We start from the raw sequence: 22,080 nt of genomic DNA, 5'->3' as shown, positions 1-22,080 counted from the left end.
CTGCACCACACAAAAAAAATCCTTCTAGACCACAAAGATACAATTATTGGAATGCGAATTCCGTAGTTTATAAACCAAGATAGAAGACTCTCTGGAATGGTAACACGGGAATGCACTAAACTTCCCTGGACTTCTCGTGTCACGTGACACGAGACAAAAAGGAGCCCGAAGCTTGAGAGAATGGCTGCGGAAAATCTCATTTCTGACGTTTGAATGGCATGAATAAGTTAGAAATTAATATTCTGACGGCACGATTGAGAGGTTCCCGGGCTGTTTAATGTTATGGGATGTTCATGGAATATACCGTATTTATTCGATTAAGCGCCCAACCTCGAATAAGCGCCCACCTCGAATAAGCGCCCACCCTATAGGCAGGAAAAGTTAATAAGCGCCCAGCCTCGAATAAGCGCCCACCACCTATACCCTTTCAAAAAATACTGAAGTGCACAAGAGGAGTACTTTAATTAATATTGAAATTGAGATTGAAATTGACTAAGTACTACTAAGAAACTTCCCCGAAGACCGAGTTTTCTTAGTATTTTACAGAAACTTTCAATGAAATGTTAAAATTTTGCTTTGGCACATCTTCACGTTTTATTATTATTCATTGTTTTGTTGTAAAATAAACTTACTACTTGCGAGAAATGGTGAACATTTAATAAGCGCCCAGCCTCGAATAAGCGCCCACCTCGAATAAGCGCCCACTCTCAAGGTCCAAAAATTTAATAAGCGCCCAGGGCGCTTAATTGAATAAATACGGTATAAAGGTTTTGGCGGGAGATTAGGTCATTCCAGGTCGGTCAGTCCTCGTCTTCCTTGCTTTGCTTTTTTCTTTTATTTTTTGGACAGCTTGCATCAGATGACTGAATGACGGAACCTCAATAAACTTTCACATTGAAAGGCTCGTGTTAGTGTCGTCAGAATGGGAATAAAAATTTAAGTACTTAAAACTGTGTTGACTTTTTACGCATTTTGTTGTTTCCTAATTAAAGACAATTGCAAATGGAGTTTACAAAATATCTACAAAGTCATTTTATAGCCAGTATCCAAGAAACGGTTGAAAACCGTTTCATAGCGTTTCTCAATTGCACATTGAATCACATACAAACTAAAGTTTTGAAATGAATATGTTTAACTACTTTCAGGTCGACTGAAACTGCCTATAAATTAAAGAAATCCATTTTTTCAGTTTAGTAAATGACTGCAACATGATCATGAAAAGCCTATATGTCCAAAGAACGGTTAAACACCATAAGCATAAATTGTATTAAATACAAATTAATTTTCAATAAATATTATTTACAAGTTTTGGGTCAACCAAAACTCCCAATGCACGTCTGTATATATTACTATTTAAGGCGAAACGGAAAAGCGCTTCTCTCCAGTCGGGGGAAAAATGTCAGTTTTGGCAAATCTTCGTTGAAGCACTCGAAGAATTTTCGATTTATTTCATCCAATCAAAAACTAGCACGAGCGCTCACGAGTTCTCCGAAAGCAATCGCGCGTGCAAATACGTCATGTTGCTTAGCAACTTCTGGGACGAAAATCGTTGGCTCAGTCACTTCTCGGAGAAGTGATGTCGCCATCAACTGGCTTTTGTTCCCATGACTGTCTCTGCCTTAAATTTGTAACAATTCACTACATAATCGTATTTCGCGTTTTGATTCTCCGCTGCAAGCATCTTGTCTTTTGGTCATTCAACCTAGTGTCAATACCAGTGGAGAGACTCGTTTTCAGTTGATTGTTTTTACGATCCATGTACTCCTTAAAGGAGCTACGTCGCGGACAGCGCATCTAAAAAAATTGGCAAATTTTTGTCATTCGTAATCCGTCTTAATCTTGGTCAGTCGAAACCATCCTTGGATATTTCTGGCTTTTTATTTCTCCATTGCTGTATTTCTACATTGTAAAACAATTATTTTGAGGTTTTCTACAATTTGAAAGTAATCATAACAAAGCTTAGTGTTTAATAATCTCAGATCGGATGAATCATTCTACTGAAATTACGTCTACCGATCGCCACAGACAAAGTATAACAAAGCTCCTTTAAATTTGACTCATTTTGACCTGTTTACCCCTGGTGTGTTTAAAAGCAGCTTAGAAGATTCCTGAGACTTTGGCGATAATTTTTACTGAAAAGAAAGCAGATGCAAGGATTTATTGCACAATTTGCGCGAGACAAAAGCATGGAAACCAACCAGATGTATTGGAGGCCACAAGACCACATGTCCGATACAAAGATGCTCAGGGTAAAAATAATAGTGAAAGGAACCCAGCATACTGCAAAGCCTAGCACAATAGCAATGGCCATCTTCAGCACATTTCGTTCCCTTTTCACGCGCTGCTGTCTCGCGTTGTCCGATTGCTCGCCTGGAATCGTCTGTGACTTTAGCTTAAAATAGATTATAATGTAAAGTAAGGTTATCAACACCAACGGGATTAAAAGATTCACAACAAGTAGTGCTAACATGTAATTTGCATAAGACAAGGAATCTCCAAAGACTTCGTTCCACTGCTCTACACACACTAGCCTTCCTGGATGTTCAACAAGTTTCAAGGCGAAGAGCAAAGGGGAGAGAATAGCCATCGCGATGATCCAAGTGGCGAGAATGAAGAATGGACACAGCTTTGAACTGATGAGTCGGGAACGGAGGGGAAATACCACAGCTCCAAATCGATCCACTGCTATCAGAACAAGGCTCTGAATAGACACAGTACTGGAGACATTGAATAAGAAGACATTTAGCCTACATAAGACCTGGCCAAGAGGACCACTGATCAGCCAGGAGTCGACGTACAACTCGGTTATTACTACCGGGAACAGGAAAATCGGATACAGCAGATCGGACATGGCCATGTTTACAATTAAAAAGTTGATAGGTTTTCTCATGGCTTTCGTCTTGTAGACAGTTATTCCGATGACAATGTTTCCAGCCATCGAAACAACAAAGATCAAGCAGTAAGCGAAGGTTTGTCCGATGTTTGCCGCTGTAGGATTGTAACAGCTTGATGACTGTGTGGAAGACTGTGTCAGTGTCTCATTCATCGTTGTGTTCAACATTGTCGACATTAGGTCCGGTAATAAAGTTGGTTATCGAGTTATTATACAGTCTTACACTAGCTACTTTTTGCTTGGTTTCTCAAGGAGCAAACGCTGCTCTGTTTGTTTGGTCTTCTGGAAGTGAACACATAAAAAGTTTGAGTGATTATTTTTGAACTGTTTTCGGCACCCATTATTGACCGCTGGCGATGACGATGTAGTCTGTATAAAGGAAAACTATTTGCTATTCGTCGAGTTCAGGTCTAAAAAGGTAACTTTTAATTTAAAAAGGACCTCCTCGAAGATTGTACAAGATTGAAGGTTCTCTTTTTAAAGGTGAATTGTGTTTGTTTTTCTGTCCAAGAAAAATAGCAACATTTAATTACGAGAACTTCAAGATGGTCCGACTATCTGTACTTGCATAATTGGTGCTATCTTACTTGTCCTGATTCAATAGCAGTATCCTTCTGGCCTGTAATTATTCACGGCGTCTTTTTAACTTAAAGGTTAATTAAAGTGTTCAGCTGTGTTGTGCCATAAAAAGCTTTATTAGACGTTTCCGAACACCGAGCAAAAATCTGTAACAACTAGTTCGTGACTCTGCCTTCTAGATAAGTATCATGCAAAATATTTAGCCAGTAAGGAGACGGTGCTCAAAAGATGTACAAAAGATGTAACTCGAACTCCCGCTAACTCGAACCTTTTCCGATTCCCCTTCAGGACATTTTCTTACTAATCATTTTACCCTCAATAACTCGAACTCCCGATATCTCGAACCTTTTTCGATTTCCCTTGAAGGTTCGAGTTATCAGGATTCAACTGTAGTAACATTTCAGAGCACATTACCCCAAAATGCAAATTTTTTATCTACTAAAACATTGCTACATTAAATTAAAGCATTGAGAAAACCGTATTGAATTTGGCTACATGTAGTTGCTTGTATTCTTTGCCCTGCAAAATATTTGAAATTCAACTAACAAAGCCGCTATTGTGGTTTATGACAGTATGATAAAGTTTCAAAAGCAAAGAAAGTACCATTCTTGACGACAGTTCTAGGTGAACCCTCAGATGATGTGAAAATGCTTCCAAAATTTGGTCCTGGGTTTTAATTTAGGAGCACATGACATTGTTGCAGATATATTCAAACATTCATGTTTCAGTTGATTACTGCTGCTTTCGCACACTGCTCTATCGCACTCAATTGCTAAAACGATAACCTATTTATAAAACAAAAATTTGGCTAAAACAAAGCGCAATACTTTTTGCGTAGTTAATTTTCTGCACCTGTGTTTCTCGGCTCCCCTCAAAGCTTATTAACTACTGCATTTCCTGCAGTGCACAGCCCATTAAGGGTGAGTAGAAGGCATACTATCTTAAGTAATTAACTTTTTGTTGAATTGATTTAAGCTCAATAATCTTCATTCTGGCTTGCTCGAAACCTGAGTCACCTAAGATACGACATTTATGCTACAACATGTTTGATGACAGAAAGGACTTTAAATCAAATATTAGTTTTGAGAAAGACGTTTATTAGTTTTGAGAAAAGACGTTTCTCCTACAGGACTTTATATCAAATATTAGTTTTGAGAAAAGACGTTTCTCCTACAGGACTTTATATCAAATATTAGTTTTGAGAAAAGACGTTTCTCCTACAGGCGCAGGCATCGTAGTAAACAAAGAACGATTTATATGTTGAAGTAACTCTGCCGTAAAGAGGTGACACATAAAAAACAGAAATACATAAAATCCAGTTATATTTGCATTTACCGGCCGGTAGTAAGAGATTGCTAGATTCACATTCGCGAAATCATGATACATCTGTTGTCCTTTCATATGATGCACTCTTATTTTCAGTGCAGCATTAAAACAACTTCGTGGTTGACGAGGGAGCTGGTGGATCTCACCGTTCATAAAAGTTAAAATAACCAAGAAAATTAAGTAAGGCTAAGCTAGCTTGACTTCGCTTTTAACAGTCATTTCTCTTACATTAGTTTTGTCGTCTATAGACGAAAGCTTTGTTAGTGTAGGCTAAACACCTAAGACACTCCAAAAAAGGATTCATTCTAAGGCTTCATTCGTCCTTGGGTTGTCTCGTTCGTTCGTTCGTTCGTTCGTTCGTTCGTTCGTTCGTTCGTTCGTTCGTGCGTGCGTGCGTGCGTGCGTGCGTTGGTCCGTCCGTTCGTCCGTTCGTTCGTTCGTTTCATTTAGGACAGTTCCAATCTACTGGCTGCTGCTCATAGAAGTTCAAGGTTGCGTATCCAGGGCCCAGTTGTTCAAAGGGTGAATAACGCTATCCAACTGATAAATCGCTATGCAGCGAATAAGTGTTGACAAAACAAACTGTGCAATCCACTGAATAGTGATATATCCATCCTTTGAACAACTAGGGCCACTTATTCTTTTTTCTATAAGGGAACACAGAACCTATACACACCATAACAGGTCCGGCCTTGTTATCAGCTGCGTGTGACTTCAAGTGATGTTTACCAATACACTTCCTCTGAAAGCTCCATGTCCTGGCTTCATTATCTCCCTGGTGACAAGTAACTATGTTGTCCCATGCACTCTCACGAGCCTCCTCTGAAAAAGAAAAAAAAAATCCATTTTGTTTGTAATGCTTGACAAACCAATCCACGATGTTAGTCGGTGTGACTGACTTACATTACTTGGAAAAAATTTTGGACGATTTTAATTTCTTACAAAAAAGTGTCCGAAAATAAAACCGTCCAAAATTTTAAGCTTCCGAAATATTTACAGTACAGTGTAACTGTGTTTAATACACAAACAAACCCGATGTGAAGGGTTTTGAAATGATAGTGGAGGCTGTTACCAAGGAACTCGAATCAGAGCTTTTGGTTTCCTTTTTTATGGAACGAACTTTTGTTGAGACACTGCTCGAGAGATACGTAACGGCTTGATAGTATTTGTGTAAATTTCGCGTCTGTGTATTACATCTGTAAGATCTTGAGGGTGCAGTAGAACTATCATTTTCTCAGAATAACTCGTGTTTTTTGGCGTAAATTTACCTAAGCTATGTTTCAGCAAAGTGTCCGAAATTTTTCCGAAATGAGATAAAAAGTGTCCGAAATTTTTTGCAAGTAATGTAGCCTGAGGGGGCGTGGGGTGGGGTGCGGGTTGGAAGTACCCACTATTTTTCGCACTCGACTTCCAGAGTGCACTTACTGCGTTCGCTCCAAACACGACCGTCAGTTTGATCTAATGTAGGACCTAGAATATTTCTCGTTCTTAAAGCGTGAGCAAATTGTAACTACGTTAGCGATCGGTGGGTGCGAACTTAGACGGTGTAAACTCGACTGGGTGCGAAATCTCCATCATCCTTTGTGGTAAAAATATTAAAATTTTGTCTTAAAGTTTCACAGTAAAAGCAGAACGTTTTCGACAACAGCCATCTTAATGGTTAAACTCGAAATGGTTGTTTGCTATAATTGTCTTTTTTTACTGCAGTGTGACAATGCGTGACTGACATTGTGACAAACTCTAAGCTAGTCACGATAACTACAGCTTAATGTATAGTTCCAGGCTTTCTTTCTCTGTTACAATTTTTAAGTCATGTGCAGATTCACGGCTGTTACGTACCAGAAGCAAAGTCAATGATAGGTGCTAACTTCAACTCTTCCATCTGCACACCTCGATTCTTGGATTTCTTTGTTAGCGAACCTGAAATGAAAGATTTTTAAAACATACGGTAGTAAATAAACCCCTTTGTTGTTACCAGTAACATGACTTTTCCACGTAGCATGCTATTTATTAGCCTCCTACTCAGTCGTTTTTTGGGCTCGTCACGCATTTATCCGGGGGAGAAACGCTTGAGGAGCCAAAAAAAAAACAACTGCGTAGGAGGCTAGCCAGTTATTGTTGCAAATAAATGTTAATATTACCTTGAGATAATTCACAGCTTCGCGCATCTTTGATGGTTGATATATATCTCAAACTCCTGTCCAAACCTCAAAAAACAATGGATATATGATTTATGTTTTACATTTAAAAATTAATACAGGAAAACCCAAACTAAATAAATAATTCTGATTTTTGGAATCTGAGATCAAACCCTCGATTTCTCAAAGCTAAGCTCCAGATAACTCAAATTCGGTCGATTTTTATCAGCTTTTCAGGATAGTTTTCATCTTAGAACAAGGAAAATGTTCTCTTAGACCTCAAAATTTGTACAAGAGAGTGTTTCTGCACTATTTCAGTTTTGCTAAAATTTTGTGACTGGTTTTTTGAGACGTGGTAAGTTTTCATGAAGCAGATGTGTTTCTCTTAGAAAGCAAATTTTCTGCCCTTTCAAATGAGATATTGAAACCCTCACTGCTGTAAATACCTTTTGAGTTATTAAATAAAACGTGCAGCATGGTCATTTTGTGTATTTTTATGTGACAAGAAGGGGTTAAACCAGTTGAAGAAATCAGGAATCTGCTGTTAGAAGAAAACATGTTCAAAAATCCCATACATCTCTTTTTGAGAAACTGTGTCACAGCCCTCAAACCATTAAAATGTTAGTAAAACTATCTCATTTCTACGATTTTTTTTTTCTTTTTTACTCCTCTTATACAGAACAATCTTTACTTGGCAATTTACAATCTGCAAGATGTGCTCTTATGTTGAAGGCTTGATTTTCTTCAAAAATATTTTTACTTCTTAAAACTCAATCATCTGTCCCCTACAAGGACAAGGAGCGGCAAAGATAATCATAAATTTACAGTAATACCTGCACTAAGAATGTCAACTCCACGGCTGCCGTAGAAGCGAATTTTCGTAGGAGGGGCACTGTGACTTGAGCGGGACCTCAAAAGCCGACCACTCCCATCTGGCTGGTCAAATATCCATACCTGATAAATAAATATAACTATAAGGGGAAAATCAACATTGATCACCCTTGGGGTTTAAATGACCAGTGGTAGGATAACCTGGAAGGGTTTACTCAAGGGCCCAAGAAAACCCCCATGCACCTTATGCCTGACAAATGTCTTGGGGCAAACCTTGTCGTTTCACTCCAGGACCTCCCCCCCCCCCCCACTACCCCCACTCCGTTTTTCAAGCAAGTCCCCCTTTTAAGCCCCACTGAACACTGAATCCACCACTGAGGGCCCTGTAAACACTCAGCAACAATCAAGTAACTTAGTCTAACTTTTATAGACACTACAACATAAGTCATACTGTCATGAACATTTAAATGACATGGTTGGTATAAGGGTTCTTATACTGCACTTCAATTTACACTGAATGAGTTTTGGAGAGAATTAAGATATTTATTAAGATATATCATAACCTTTAATAACCATAAGGACCTAAGAAATAGGCTAACAATATTTCTGAATGGATTGAGCTAATTTGGGAGAAAATGTGTGAGGTTCAAAATACCAAAGTTCTCTGTGAAGTGCGATTCAATCGTACAGTGTACTTTTACCTCAATTTTTAAAGTTTTTAAGAGTGCCTCTAAGATGATGTAGAAATGAAGATAAAGACAACCATACTTAGAAGTATTTAGAAGTAAAATTAATTAATACCTTTAAAGAGTTATCAGGACCATTAGTGACTAGCAGAGGTTGTGTTGCAAGGAATTTCATGCCAGACACACAGCCATTGTGAGCGTCACGCAAAGTACTACCAAGCTGACGTTTTTCCAAGTCCCAAAGTGCAATATGACCTTCTGTGCTGGCTGATGCCATCACAGGGTTACCATCTGCAAAAAAAAAAGAAATAAAACAAAACTAAATAAAAAAGCATAGACCAAAATTTGCTTTTTAGTTAGTTATTCTATTTAGATATCAAATCTAGACTATGTGATATTTATTTCAAAGATTAATATAAAACAGGTCTTTTTCAAAACATGAAATTCACAGACGCAGGAAAAACCTACATTCCAACCTGGGATAAAGGATACCCCCTCTAGGCAGACACCTCTTGTAAGCAGACATGTTATCATGGTAAAGTCACATAAACTACATTGTACAATTTTAACTTATAGTGTCCCAAGGGTGTCAGCTTATGGCAGGTTTGACTGTAACTCCAGATTGGGTGTTCTGCACTTGAGGCATTGGCCAGCATCACTAAGTACTTGAGCAAGACTCTTGACTCTTGCAGTGCCTTTTTTTCAACCAGGAGTATAAAAATCATTTGTGGTCAAAGCTGCGCTCTTAGTCTAGATAATAATTGCAGGGTGCCTGAAGGCTCTTACATGTATGTACCGTAATGATTCGATTTAGCGCCCAGGGCGCTTATTTACTTTTGGTACCTCAAGGGAGGGCGCTTATTTGAGACAGGGCGCTTATTCGGGACAGGGCGCTTATTTAATTTTTTAAGAAACAACCAAATGTTCCAAGCAAAACTTAAATAAATATTAAAATAACTAACAATAACACCAACTGTAACGTAACAAAATTGTTGACAGTTAGGTTACTTTTAAAAGGATTGTTCATTTTAGCAGTAAATATATACATGAACGGTACGGTAAATGTTCATGAGTTTATCTATTCGACGTTGATGACTTCAGTTGGGGCAGTCATCCATTATGGGGGCGCTTATGAGAATAGGGGCTTTAAGAAGAATGCGGCGTTCGCTAGAACGGGGGCGCTTATTAACAAAAACACATTCGAAGGGGGGCGCTTATTCAAAAAGGGGCACTTATTGGAAGGAGGGCGCTAAATCGAATCATTACGGTAAGAAATCTTGGGCACCCAGTCCTTAAATGTTTCCCTGATAAGAAAGTTATACAAGTCACCCAAAGACAAAAGTAAGTTGTCTGACACACACAGGCTCTGCTAGAGCACAGCTCTGCTGGCAATCTGTCAGAGAAAGTTTACAAATGCTGGGGACTAACTAATGATGGGCTCACCACCCCTCCTGGGGGAGAAGCAATAAACCTAGTCACTTTCTGCTACAGAAACCAGAGTTAATACTCCAATCCTTTTCTGTGGAGTCAGATTTAAACCATGACTTTAGTTGTAGTAACAATACCTGTTCTAAATGTCAGAGCAGTGACTGGGCCCCAGTCCTGATGAAAACTCATAACAACTTCATCAAACTTGAGGTTATGAAGGATAATTTTTCCGCTCTGTAAGCCGACACCCACTACGTCAACAGCAGGAGCCTGGGGATGCAAGAAAATAATATTAACGCACTATCAACAGTAATAAAAACCCTAATTTATTTATTTATATATTAATAAATAAAAAAACAGTAATAGAATATCATGATTCTCATCAGGTTTTAAGGTGGATTGGTACAAAAAATATTTAAAACAACCGATTTTATAACTAAAATAATGTGCTTCTTTCTATCCAGAAGTATAAATTAAGACAACTCTCTAAAACAACTGGAGGAGGTCAGCCGAATAAGAACTGTCAATGGTAGATAGGGTCATGATGGAATGAATTGGAACTCCAAGACCAAGCCCAGGATTGAAACCAGTGGAGGAGACTATATCGTAAATTTAACTGGTATAGTCAAATCTGGATTATCTGAACTTCAACTATCAGACTAAGACTTTTCAATTATCTTGGTTTCTTCCAAATTGTGGTTTCTTCATACATAGTCTTAGAAAATTTCCATTTATCCAAATTACCAAGATTACTTTTGCAATTACCAACAGCAGTTTAATTTACAAATTCTGATTTTTTTATATACCGGTAGATATAAATTTGACATTAAAGGCAAATGCAGTTTTACACACATCCAAGTAGCAAAATAGAATACTCACTTGTTCAACTGCTGTTATGGCCTCTGACCATCCAGAAAATGTAAAAATGAGTTTGCTGTGGCAATTAAAATGATAGAGATGAAAATTAAACAACAAAGAACAAGTTTACAACTTTCATTTGTAAGTCTGAAATTCTTAAAAATTAAACACAGAAAATTTATCCCTGAAGAGGAAAATATTTGCCTATAAAAAAATTATAAATTGGTTCTAGCACACCCTGTGTAAATGTTAGGGAAACCTACAGTAACAATAATGTTGCCAAGCGGGGTTGGCATCCTGTAGCAATAATCCTAGTCACTCCTGGACTAGTACCCCAGGGGGGGGGGTACTCCGGCTTGTCAATGACGGGGATGATCGAAGGATTTTTTTGGGTTTGAAATTTTCGATTCTGGGATTTTTTTGGGTAAGAAGATTTGGCAAGTATTTTTTTGGGTGTCTTGATTCAAATATGGGATCTTTTTGGGTATTAAAAACAAACTAAAGTGATTTGGCACGGCCTTGGCGTATTTATGGTATAATGAATAAACAAACACGAACGTTAGTGCCCCTCCTAGCAATTTAGGGGTAATTTGACAAGAGATTTTTTAGGGGTTATTTTTGGTCCAGGGATTTTTTTGGGTAATGTCGGAAGAGTTAGGGATTTTTTTGGGTCCTGAGTTTTGCCTTCATTCGATCATCCCCGCCATTTTTCGGAGTACCCCCCTGGGACTAGTACCTGCCTACAATCATGAAAAAAATAATTGTTGGCACACTAATGTCGCCAGAGTGGGAGAATGGGGATGGGTGTGCCAACAACTTTCATCAGTGACTGTAGCTAATAGTAAACCACTTTCAGTTGGCCAATAGACAGACTTAAATAATTCTTTGATGTTCAGCTGAGTGCATGATTATGAGAGGCTAGGTGGCCTAATGGTTAGAGCGCCGGACTCTGGATCAAGCGGTCCGAGTTCGAGCCCTGGCCGGGGTCACTTGTGTTGTGTTCTTGGGCAAGACACTTTCCTCTCATAGTGCCTCTCTTCACCCAGGTGTATAAATGGGTACCGACGACATAATGCTGGGGGGGGGGAACCCTGCAATGGACTAGCATCCCATTTAGGGGGGAGTAGAAATATTCCTAGCCGCTTAATGCTACGGAAACCGGGATAAGCTCCGGCAGTGTGGGCCGCTTGGCTCCTGGCTTCTCCTCCTTTGAGTGCATGATTAGTAATAATTTCACAGGAAGTCTAGCTTTGCAGGCTCTTGTGCAGTGTTTGGGCCCACATTTGGGAAAAAACTACACAGGCGCCTGATACGCAGGCTACAAAACTATTAGCAGGCCACACATGGCCTACTTATCACTACCTCTTTATAAATATCAGTGCTGTAAACCAAAGAAAAAATATGGACGTACTTTGTTTTGATATTCCACAATTGCATCTGACCTTGCCGACTGCACAGTAAAATCTTATTCAGATATGTACTGGGGTGCATCAAACATGTGACGTAAAAGTTTGCTGCATTAAACTCCATCTCCAGGTATAATTCTAGAAATTAAAGTTCAAGTTGGAATAACAAAATTACATTACATTGGTTGCACCACTTGCACTGTCATGACGAACCATGACTATAGTCACCCATGAATATCAGGTACAAGAAAGGGAACTAATGCAAGAACAAACTTTATGCCTGAGATTTTACATCATGGTTGTAAGGCATTGTGGGAGGCGCAGTGGCCTAATGGTTAGCGCGCTCGACTCCGAGTCGAACGGCCCGGGTTCTAGGCCTGGCCGGGGCGCTGCGTTGTGTTCTTGGGCAAGACACTTTTTACTCTCACAGTGCCTCTCTCCACCCAGGTGTAAAAATGGGTACCGGCGAATTTACTGCTGGGGGGTAACCCTGCAATGGACTAGCATCCCATCCAGGGGGGAGTAGCAATACTCCTAGTCGCTTAATGCTACGGAAACCGGGATAAGCTCTGGCTGTATGGGCCTCATGGCTCGGAGACAGACTTTACTTTTTACTTGTAAGACATTGTGCTAACTAATTGGTGCATATTGTGAGGTTGGATCAAGTGAGACTAAATTTTGATAAACATTTGACAATAAAAATAAGCGACAGAAAGGCACAACGTTTCGATGTCATCCTGACATCATTTTCAAGTGACAAATGAAATAACGGTTCAACAGTGTTATATATGCGGTTAGAGGTGTGATGTTTCATTAAGGTTACTGATAACCTTTTTGGGGCGGAATTTTGCAAAATTGTAAAAAGCTGCCAGAGATAGCCCACTTTTCTGGTTTTCATTTTTTTAAAAAATTATTTCAGTACGAATTTTTCTAGCAGAGTTATTGCAAATTTTGTGTTTTGCGTGACTAAAACGTTAATCCCCAAAGGTGTTATAACATGTCAACGCTTCGGACCTCTGGTGAGTTTCACGCGGGAATACATCCAGGGATGCTCGAATTACGTAATTTGTTCACGAAAAGAGTTTTTGTGTTTTATTCGTGGTCAACGCAAGGAGAAACAATCATGAAACGATCAGAAAAGTGGAAACGTGAGAGTTCGCCCTGGGTTAAAGGAAAGAAAAAGCCCGGGCCTAAGAAAGCGAACAAAGGTCAACAAGTTCAATCAATGAAGCGAAGAAATCTCAGCTCGCTGCCAGCGACAAAGGTTCGTGGTATTTTTGGAACGGCCTTTACCTCGTTGCCTCGTTGCTTTCGAATTCCGCGCGCCCGATTTCGTTATTGGCATTATGACCATGGATAACAAATACATATGATGGCTGCAGATTGAGTAGCGAATAACTTTTCCCACGAATTCGAGACTGTTTTGTAACAAGCGACATCAGGGAGCTGTATGTGCAACTTTTATTGGTCGGCGGCATGGGCCGCATTCACACCTGCGTTGACAAGGTGTGAAAGCTAGTAAAATCTTTTCGGCCCGAAAACTCGAGGTTTACTTTTTCATGAATGACCTCTCTTCAAATGAATTAATAGGGTATGTAGATTTGTCGGATTTTTACGAAATTTGGCCGAAATGATCGTGAGATATTGATGCACAAAAGTGTGTCGGGCATTTAGAATATTCAAAATATTTTTCCTGTGACACCTCTTTACGTGACGCGAAACGAAAAATGTCCTATTGGCCAAATTCAGAGCCTATTTTCTCCGAAACCAATAGAAAGATCCAAAATGCCCGACACACTTTGATAGCCTATCGTGTGCTGAGTGACGTAGTGCAGTTTGTTTTGTTGTAAGAGAGAATGCGGATGCGGGTAATTCGGCGAAGCGAACATCGATAATTTCAAGTTTGACGGCTCGCGCGCGCTGATCAAAGCGATAAATTCCCAATATTTTTATATATTTGGATTCTACATTTCATAACCTTTCCAAAGATATATAGTTATCTATGGTTTCACCGAAAAAGACGCGCGTACGAAATATTTTCCGAACGGCACCCCAAGAGGTTATCAGTAACCTTAACATATTTGTTTTAAACAAATAGTTTCGCGCGAATAGAATCCGATTGCGTGTTCAGGCTAGGTTTCTTCTTTTTAATAAACAACATTTCGTAAATCAAGCAGTCCAGTTTTCCGCTGCATTTCTTTAGGATGGAAAAATTACTGGTAAGGTCGCCGATGTTATTAAGGCCGTGATCGTTCTTTAAATGCTTCCCGATTGCGGAGAACCTATGTTCATCAATACGGTGGTGTAAATGCCGGCTGGTATAGCCGACATAATCTGCATCGCACAGATCGCATTGGTAATTGTACACAAGTGAAGTGGTAATAACCAATCAGTCCTCAAAATAGTCACAGTTTCCTACAAGAAAAGGTTGCTTCTGAGCAGTTCTAAGTGTAATAACTTTACTGCAGAAATTTTGGTACTGCAGTAGAATCCCAATTTCTCAAACCTCAAGGGGAAATGAATTTTGCTTAGAGAAATCGGGGGTAAAACTACAGAGAATACTGTCCAAGGGAAATCAAAATTGGTTCAAGTTATCGGGAGTTTTGAGAAACCTAGTCTTCCAGAAATCGAGATTCTACTGTACTTTTGAAAAGTAGTTGCTTATGGGTAGCCTGCATAGCGCTACTACTCCCATGCAGGAAACCTATGGGAAGCAGTCACAAAAACAGGTTTGACTATGTTATACACAAATTATGTACCTGTTGTTTCAACAATCCATACTCTGACTGTGCTTTCCTCATCCACAGAAATTAAATGTGAACCAAATGAAAGAATGAAGTGGATGTTACTCTTGTGTCCCTCAAACACAGCAACCTATTGTTAGAAAAATGGTGTTGCATGATGACTTTAAAAAGGTACAAACACATCACCCAAACAGTAAATAAACTGTATCAAAAGAATAATGAACGACCTTCAGATTTGACTACGAGTACGAGATCGAGTACGACTTTGGAATTTCGACACAATTATATCCCCCAAACTATAACTCTTCCGTGTTGATGACTAACACATTAATAAACGTTAGGGATAAGATTGATGTGATAGGTGATTATAGGATGCACACGAATTTGGTTTAAAAACTCGCACTCATACTCAATCTCGTACTCATAGTCCAATCTGAAGGTCGCTATTATCTTCTTCAGTATTACACCAGGGCAGGGGAGTAACTATCTATTTAGGCCAAGTAAAAAAAACAAAGTTTCTCGTCTGGATTTCTATAAAAAAGAGAGGGGTTAGGAAAGTGGTGCGATCAAAAGAAATCTCCCCCCCACCACCACCCTTCCCTGATCCCTAGGGGGGGTACTCCGGCTTGTTAATGACGGGGATGATTGAAGGATTTTTTTGGGTTTGAAATTTTCGATTCCGGGATTTTTTGGGGTTGGAAAATTTAGCAAGTATTTTTTTGGGTGACTTGATTTAGATAGCGGATTTTTTTGGGTATTAAAAACGAACTAAAGTGCCTTGGCACGGCCTTGGCGTATTAATGGTATCATGAATAAACAAAACGAGCGTTCTTTGTGTTATGTTATTGCCCCTCCTGGCAATTTAGGGGTAATTTGACAAGGGATTTTTTTGGGGGTAATGTCGGAAGACTTAGGGATTTTTTTGGGTTCTGAGTTTTGCCTCCATTCGATCATCCCCGTCATTTACAAGCCGGAGTACCCCCCTGGGCCCCAATCATCCCAAAGGAATACCTATTGATTGATCTGAGTTTGCATGTTAAAAGAGGCTGTAAGTGGTTGTTGTTGTTCACAGACAATGACTGTATGAAACAGCTAAAACAAACAAACCTGTTTTCCTCTTTTCCAGGAAATCAGCTGATTTCCAGAAGCTGTGATCACCAAGTCTCCATGCGATAATAAACATGTTATTTCACCAGATTTTAGCAATCCTGTTAAAATTACAGAAAATTACTGTGTTACAGTTTTACAGCAGTAATGCACCTACATTGTATCAATATTAAGTTGCAGGAGGGGGGGGACTTTTGACCATTTAAATGAACTTTTTAACAGAACTTTATTGAAGTTCAGAACTTATTTGAACATTTGAACAGGAAATCTCAGCTAAGTTCAAATGCCGCTCCTATGTCCGTCCCTCCTCCTCTGTGGCTTAACAATGCAGTAGTGTAGCACCTCTCATAAGCTTGTAATTCAAGTGGTCATCTAGTGTAGAAGCTGCTACATGTATTGTGTTTGGGGCTAGGGGCATTGTTTATGTTGTTTTTTCTATTGTATTCTTGAAGGGAAGTGAGCCATTCCTGTGAGATCTTGCGAGAGCTACACTGTACTACATGACCCTAGAAATCTTATTTTAAGAACAAATTTCTCAAAACAAATCGCGAATTAAGGACCTTTGTCTTAAATCAAGTGATCGTTTTTTATTTAAGAAAAAAGGTCCTTAATTCGCGATTTGTTTTGAGAAATTTGTTCTTAAAATAAGATTTCTAGTTAAAGAGTGATGACCTTACATTGATAGATGCATTGATCTTACTGATACAATACACACTAGCATTTTTTATAAACAAAAAAAACAGTTTGTCCTCACGCGCCCTAAACAATATTTTCAGGATCATTTTCAACTTACCAACAAAAAGAAGGTTTAACTTGGCACACTGCAAAGTAATAGTAGTATTAAACAGAACTCAATTTAATTTCGATGTACAGAATTTCACGTGGAGTTTGTTTGTACAAAATTCTACGTGCAACTAAAGCAGCAAAGTTCCCCAAGAAACAACGCAAAATTATCTTACATTGTAGACGTGAAACGCCGATCCAACAGCAGTGGTTACAAGTGTCTCTGTTCCTTGTGTTTGTAAGGTCAAAGGGACATGATTTGCCACAAATCCAAGTGCTCGAAATGGGCAAAACAACTGACTTCCAACCGCAGCGACCGCCATGTTGAATTTCCACGTGCGGAGAACCGCTGGCGAACTGTTGGCTCAAAAGAACCAGGAGAGAAAATTATAAAAGTGGAACGGCGGAAAACTAAATCGAGGAATGGCATTGATTGTGTCATAGGATGCGATAGTTTTGCCCCCCCCCGGGTAGTTTTTGGTAATAAACGTGGAGATTTATTTAGCATTAACTTGCAATCGAATGGTTCCTCTCACCAAAACGACTATCATTTCCAAACTGAACCAGCTGTGTCAGATCAGCAAATGTTTGGAGAAGTAAATTCCGAAAATTACACCCAAAAAATATTGGACGCAAGTCACGCAACAATCCTCCTGATAATTAGCCTCTCCGACTATAAAATTATTTATGGTTGAGCTTCAGAAACTATAAGTGCTAATTCATACGCCGAACTTTGGTCGATCTGCGATCGTGGACTGCAAAAAAAAACTTTTTTTACGCTCGCCACTTTCGCGGCTTCGTGGTCACAGATAACAGCTTCGCCGCAAAAAAGAAAATTTTCTTGCGTGTAAAAAAACAAAAAAAACCCAAACTATACCATATAACTATTACATTCCCTGCTACATGTCTCTGCAACTTGTCCCTGACAAATCTGACAAACGGCAACTACTTTCTTCTACGGAGTGAACAAAGTTCCAATTCTCTTGCGCACTTATCGAATTTGAATCTGCTCATTTTCTTTTTTCTAGTTGTCCGCGTTTACTTTTATTTGGACATTTGGTCCACGCTAACTGAAAGATGATGAAAAAACTCGAGCAATTTACATCCTTCGGTTCAGACTCTCCCGCTTTCAGGGCCGTACCTAGGATTTTTTGTCTGCGGGGCAAACTCCGCGCACCTTTAAACAATTTTCTTAGTTTTTTAGTTTAATTTGTTCTTTTATTTTTCTTGTTTATTTTGTAGTTTTTCTGGCGGGGGCAAAGCGCGCTTGTTGTCCTCAGCAAAAATGCGAGGTGCCTGAGGGGGAGGCTAAGTTCAATACATTAAACTGACAATAGAGAGAAATTTTCGATTGTGCTGTGGGGAAAGTCTCAGGTAAGCATAATATTTCACCCTCTCAGTTATTTCTTGGCAGCTGATTGAACGTTCAACGGTTAGGAAAAGGAACGAAAAATCCCCAATGAAAAAGAACCATAAAAAAATAACATAAAATTTTTATTGATTACAAAACAATAAATTTAGTTAAAGACACGGAAAGAGTTTACAAAAACGTAATACATTGCATTTTTCACAAAAAATTTTTTTTTTTTTTTGTTTTAAATCAAAAAAAAAAAAAAAAAAAAAAAAAAAAAATAAAAAAAAAAAAAAAAAAAAATTAAATTTTTTGATTTATATTCATGTTGTACCTATACTGAAAACCCTCTTGGTGGAATTATTAAAGCTATTTCTTCAAACTGATGTATCTTATTAGCTGGGTGACTGGTAACGTATTGCGATATACTTTTCAATGTAAGGCCTTGTTTACGTGAAAAAAATAAGCATAAGTTAGGAAATAGAATTTGCAAAACAAAGCATGTTCTCGCAAAAAAATTAACGCGTTCTGCATACTGTTCAATGCTCTCTTTTTGTTATGTGTTATCTGCACTTTTTAAGTTGGCTTAAGAAACCGTTGTTGAACTTTCGACGTGTTCTGAAGCACTGTTGAATGCAAGCCATCTATTCAGCCACTCTTGGCATTTAACATTAACGTCTACAGTTTCTTGTGAGCGCGATGTTTCTAACAACGCTTGTTCAGTCAATCCAGAGTTCGAAACCGCGCATCCAAATTCGGGATGTTTTTCATTGTCAGGCAATGTATAAATTGTGTCTTGATTCGGCTGAGGGGCCACAAAATCGACAGGGCAGCTAACGCATTGCCTATTTGAATTCGGTCTTTCGAGTTCGGTGAATTGCACACGACGTTCTCCGCAGTTACAAGTCGCTCTCCTCATATCTACTACACGTCCTACTCGCTCTTTGTTAGCTCGACGTTCCGTGAAAGGAAATGGAGGGCCAGCCGAATTTCGCTTTCCTAGAAGACGGCGTCGTGTTTTCAGAACAGCCAGGGAAGTGTCTGGTTGTTTTATTGCTCCGCTATCGTAAGAATTCCTTCTTGTCTTCAAGATCACTTCTCTTAGTTTTACGCAATGTTCGTTTGTTTGAAAAGTGCAGTTTGAAGTTGTTCCTTTGTGAGATGAAAAACTTTTAAATGCGACGAGATCAGCGTGAAGAGACTGCTGTGACTGAACACACATATTAGCTCGTGTAGCTAATCTCTCTGTGTTTCTTACAACAGTTTTATCCCGGTTTAAAATAGTCTTGAAGTCCGCTGTAATTTTTCGCGTTTTCTCACTGCGTGAAACACGATTACTTGCCGAGTGATCAGGCGAAGTTGCCGAAGTCGAACTGTTGGAAGCGCTCGACGCCTTGTCGGACTCATTCGGAGAATCCACGAAGTTCGGTGTGGCAACATCATCGATAGAGTCTTCGCAAAATCCGCTATCAGTTTTAGAAAGGCGACCATGCTGTTGTTGTTTTCTGTGTTTCTTTGCAAAGCCTGACGAGAAAAGTTCTGGCGAATCATCCCGGTGTTCGTTTTGAAGGCTTAGTTTAGAAATAAACATTCCTTCCAAATCCTCGCCGTTTGTGACTCCATTTTCTTCCAACATAGATGTACTATCCTTCAAACGACCACGTTTTGCAATCTGCTGAATGGGTTTTCTTCTTTGTCCATTCATTTCTTCTCTTGTGTCTCTCCAGCCCGCTCCAGCCGTTTCGCAGTTCTGTGTTAGTTGTGTAGTTGTTATGTTAGGAAGAACTAAACTTTCTTTTGTTTGAAGAACTTCAATAGATCGCCTCCGTCCTAAAACTTTACCTCTCTTGATCCGCGTTCTTTCGGATGCAAAATCTTTTGCAGTCCTCTCAACTCTTTCTCCAAAGGCAAGCATATTATTCTTTAAGATGTTCTCCTGCTTTTAGCCTCTTTTCAGTTGCCAAGGTCTTTCCTTACTATAAACACACGCCTATTTTTATCAAAGAAACCGGCCTCTTTCGAATTGGACAGTCGGTACTGTATTAATGACTCATCCACAAACAGAAGTGTCAACTGTACTAATTACTTATTGATTGGCTTAGTAATTGATGCAAAGTAGGATTTTTCACTTGTGATTTTTATCAAGTCTACGACTCGAGCCACGCGCTTTTTCAGTGGTCACTTTGCAATCCAGACGAAACTAACCAAGTTACGAAACGTGCTTGTGTTTTATAATGGATATAGTTCAAAAGTCACCTGAGTCACGTTCGGTCTATTCAGATAGACGCTCAGTATTTTGATGTAATGACATCTTTTGTTTAACAAACAATTACAGAACATTCCAGTCAAAGTATGAATATTTTAATTTCAATTCCACAATTGAACTTCTTTGTTTGACGAATTCTCTTGTAATATCATTCTTTGGAACATAAAAACTTGTTTTAAGTTAATATTTGTAGTTAAAAGTTTGTCTTAAAATAGCCCTTTAAGGAGAAATTTCTTCGATGATGTTGAAAAATACGTTCTTGCTCGCACGACTACACAGCTTGAAAAGAGAAAACAATAACATCGTAATTTGTAAGGACTATTGTTTACCGTTTTTTCGGAAGATTTTTAATGACAAAAGCTCTGGGCAAAAGGGCACTGTGTGTAATTAAGAGCGAAGAAATTGCGTCATTAATGAACTCTTCACTGTTGTAATTCTACGTTCGGGGTCACACGTCGCTAACATTTTATTAGCTTCTATTGATTCAATCCACTTCGTTTATATTTTTGTGTAAATATTTACTGTCTGTCTGAGTGTTCCGTTTTGGTCGGGGGTGGGGGCGGGGGAAAGGGTCTAGAAGTCATAACAATGTTATAACGTCACAAATGTATTGAAGCCGTTTCCGCCATGTTCAATTAGTTCGTTACTGTAAAAGTGCACGTACAGTTTGTGAAGGTGTTAAGAACAGAGTCGGCGGAGCGTTTTGGAACGTGGGTGTGCTAAGACTGTCCCAAAATTACTCGGCAGGTTTTCATATTTGGGACACCTTTTTTCCGTTCTAGCAACGTTTTGGTTTATGAGCATTTTCTACACCGAAGATTTTCGAAGATTCTCCGATTGTTGTTGTTCGAAGGCCATACGAACGTTTCCTATCATTTTTCGAATTTTTTTTGACGATGAACGAAGTTTCCGAAGACTTCCGAGGAAGTTTCGAAGATGTTTGAACTTACTCACGAGATATTTTAAGCACCAAAATTTTCGTTTGCAAATATCAACCAGCATTTCGACCCCAGGGGGGGGGGGGGGACTCCGGCTTGTAAATGACGGGGATGATCGAAGGATTTTTTTGGGTTTGAAATTTTCGATTAGGGGATTTTTTTGGGTTGGAAAATCTGGCAAGTATTTTTTTGGGTGACTTGATTAATATAGGGGATTTTTTTTTTGGTTATTAAAAACGAACTAAAGTGCCTTGGCACGGCCTTGGCGTTTTTATGGTATGATGATTGAATAAACAAACACGAGCGTTCAATTTTTATGGTTTTCTTTGCGTAGATTACTGCCCCTCCTGGCAATTTAGGGGTAATTTGACAAGGGATTTTTTTGGGGGGGTTATTTTTTGGCAAGGGATTTTTTGGGGGGGTTATTTTTTGACAAGGGATTTTTTTTGGGGGGGGTTATTTTTTGACAAGGGATTTTTTGGGGGGGTTATTTTTTGACAAGGGATTTTTTTGGGGGGTTATTTTTTGACAAGGGATTTTTTTTTGGGGGGGGGGGTTATTTTTTGACAAGGGATTTTTTTGGGGGGTTATTTTTGGTCCAGGGATTTTTTTGGTTAATGTCGCAAGACTCAGGGATTTTTTTGGGTCCTGAGCTTTGCCTCCATTCGATCATCCCCGTCATTTACAAGCCGGAGTACCCCCCCTGGGATTTCGACAGCCTACGAGTATTCTTATAAGAAAGCGAA

At 39.1% G+C, this 22,080-nt stretch overlaps 3 protein-coding genes across 3 annotated transcripts in view; all 3 read right to left on the bottom strand.

Moving 5' to 3' along the window:
• The window catches only part of LOC144638774 (WD repeat-containing protein 36-like), a 34,849-nt gene extending 17,733 nt beyond the window's left edge, over positions 1-17,116 (bottom strand). The window contains exons 1-12 of the mRNA XM_078498033.1: positions 16,956-17,116; positions 16,790-16,817; positions 15,997-16,097; positions 14,905-15,019; positions 12,151-12,283; positions 10,761-10,815; positions 10,019-10,151; positions 8,569-8,744; positions 7,770-7,890; positions 6,940-7,005; positions 6,638-6,718; positions 5,475-5,620 (exon numbers count right to left, since the gene is read on the bottom strand). Coding sequence (XP_078354159.1) covers positions 5,475-5,620; positions 6,638-6,718; positions 6,940-7,005; positions 7,770-7,890; positions 8,569-8,744; positions 10,019-10,151; positions 10,761-10,815; positions 12,151-12,283; positions 14,905-15,019; positions 15,997-16,097; positions 16,790-16,817; positions 16,956-17,102 — 1,302 coding nt within the window. The 5' untranslated portion in view covers positions 17,103-17,116. The remainder of the gene's footprint in view (positions 1-5,474; positions 5,621-6,637; positions 6,719-6,939; positions 7,006-7,769; positions 7,891-8,568; positions 8,745-10,018; positions 10,152-10,760; positions 10,816-12,150; positions 12,284-14,904; positions 15,020-15,996; positions 16,098-16,789; positions 16,818-16,955) is intronic.
• Positions 2,087-3,070, bottom strand: LOC144638759 (QRFP-like peptide receptor). The gene has a single exon (XM_078498018.1). It carries the CDS (start codon positions 3,068-3,070, stop codon positions 2,087-2,089), a length of 984 nt encoding a protein of 327 aa, XP_078354144.1.
• Positions 17,117-18,549: 1,433 nt separating the features above from the next.
• On the bottom strand, positions 18,550-20,313 carry LOC144638754 (uncharacterized). Its single transcript, XM_078498007.1, has one exon. The coding sequence runs from the start codon at positions 20,043-20,045 to the stop codon at positions 18,717-18,719; it is 1,329 nt and encodes a 442-aa protein (XP_078354133.1). The 5' UTR covers positions 20,046-20,313; the 3' UTR covers positions 18,550-18,716.
• Between the last annotated feature and the right edge of the window lie 1,767 nt (positions 20,314-22,080).

Source organism: Oculina patagonica, chromosome 14, assembly GCF_052425735.1.
Source record: "Oculina patagonica isolate OP01 chromosome 14, crgOcupat, whole genome shotgun sequence".
NCBI classification, from domain to species: Eukaryota; Metazoa; Cnidaria; class Anthozoa; order Scleractinia; family Oculinidae; genus Oculina; species Oculina patagonica.
This window is presented reverse-complemented; position numbering and strand designations above follow the sequence as displayed.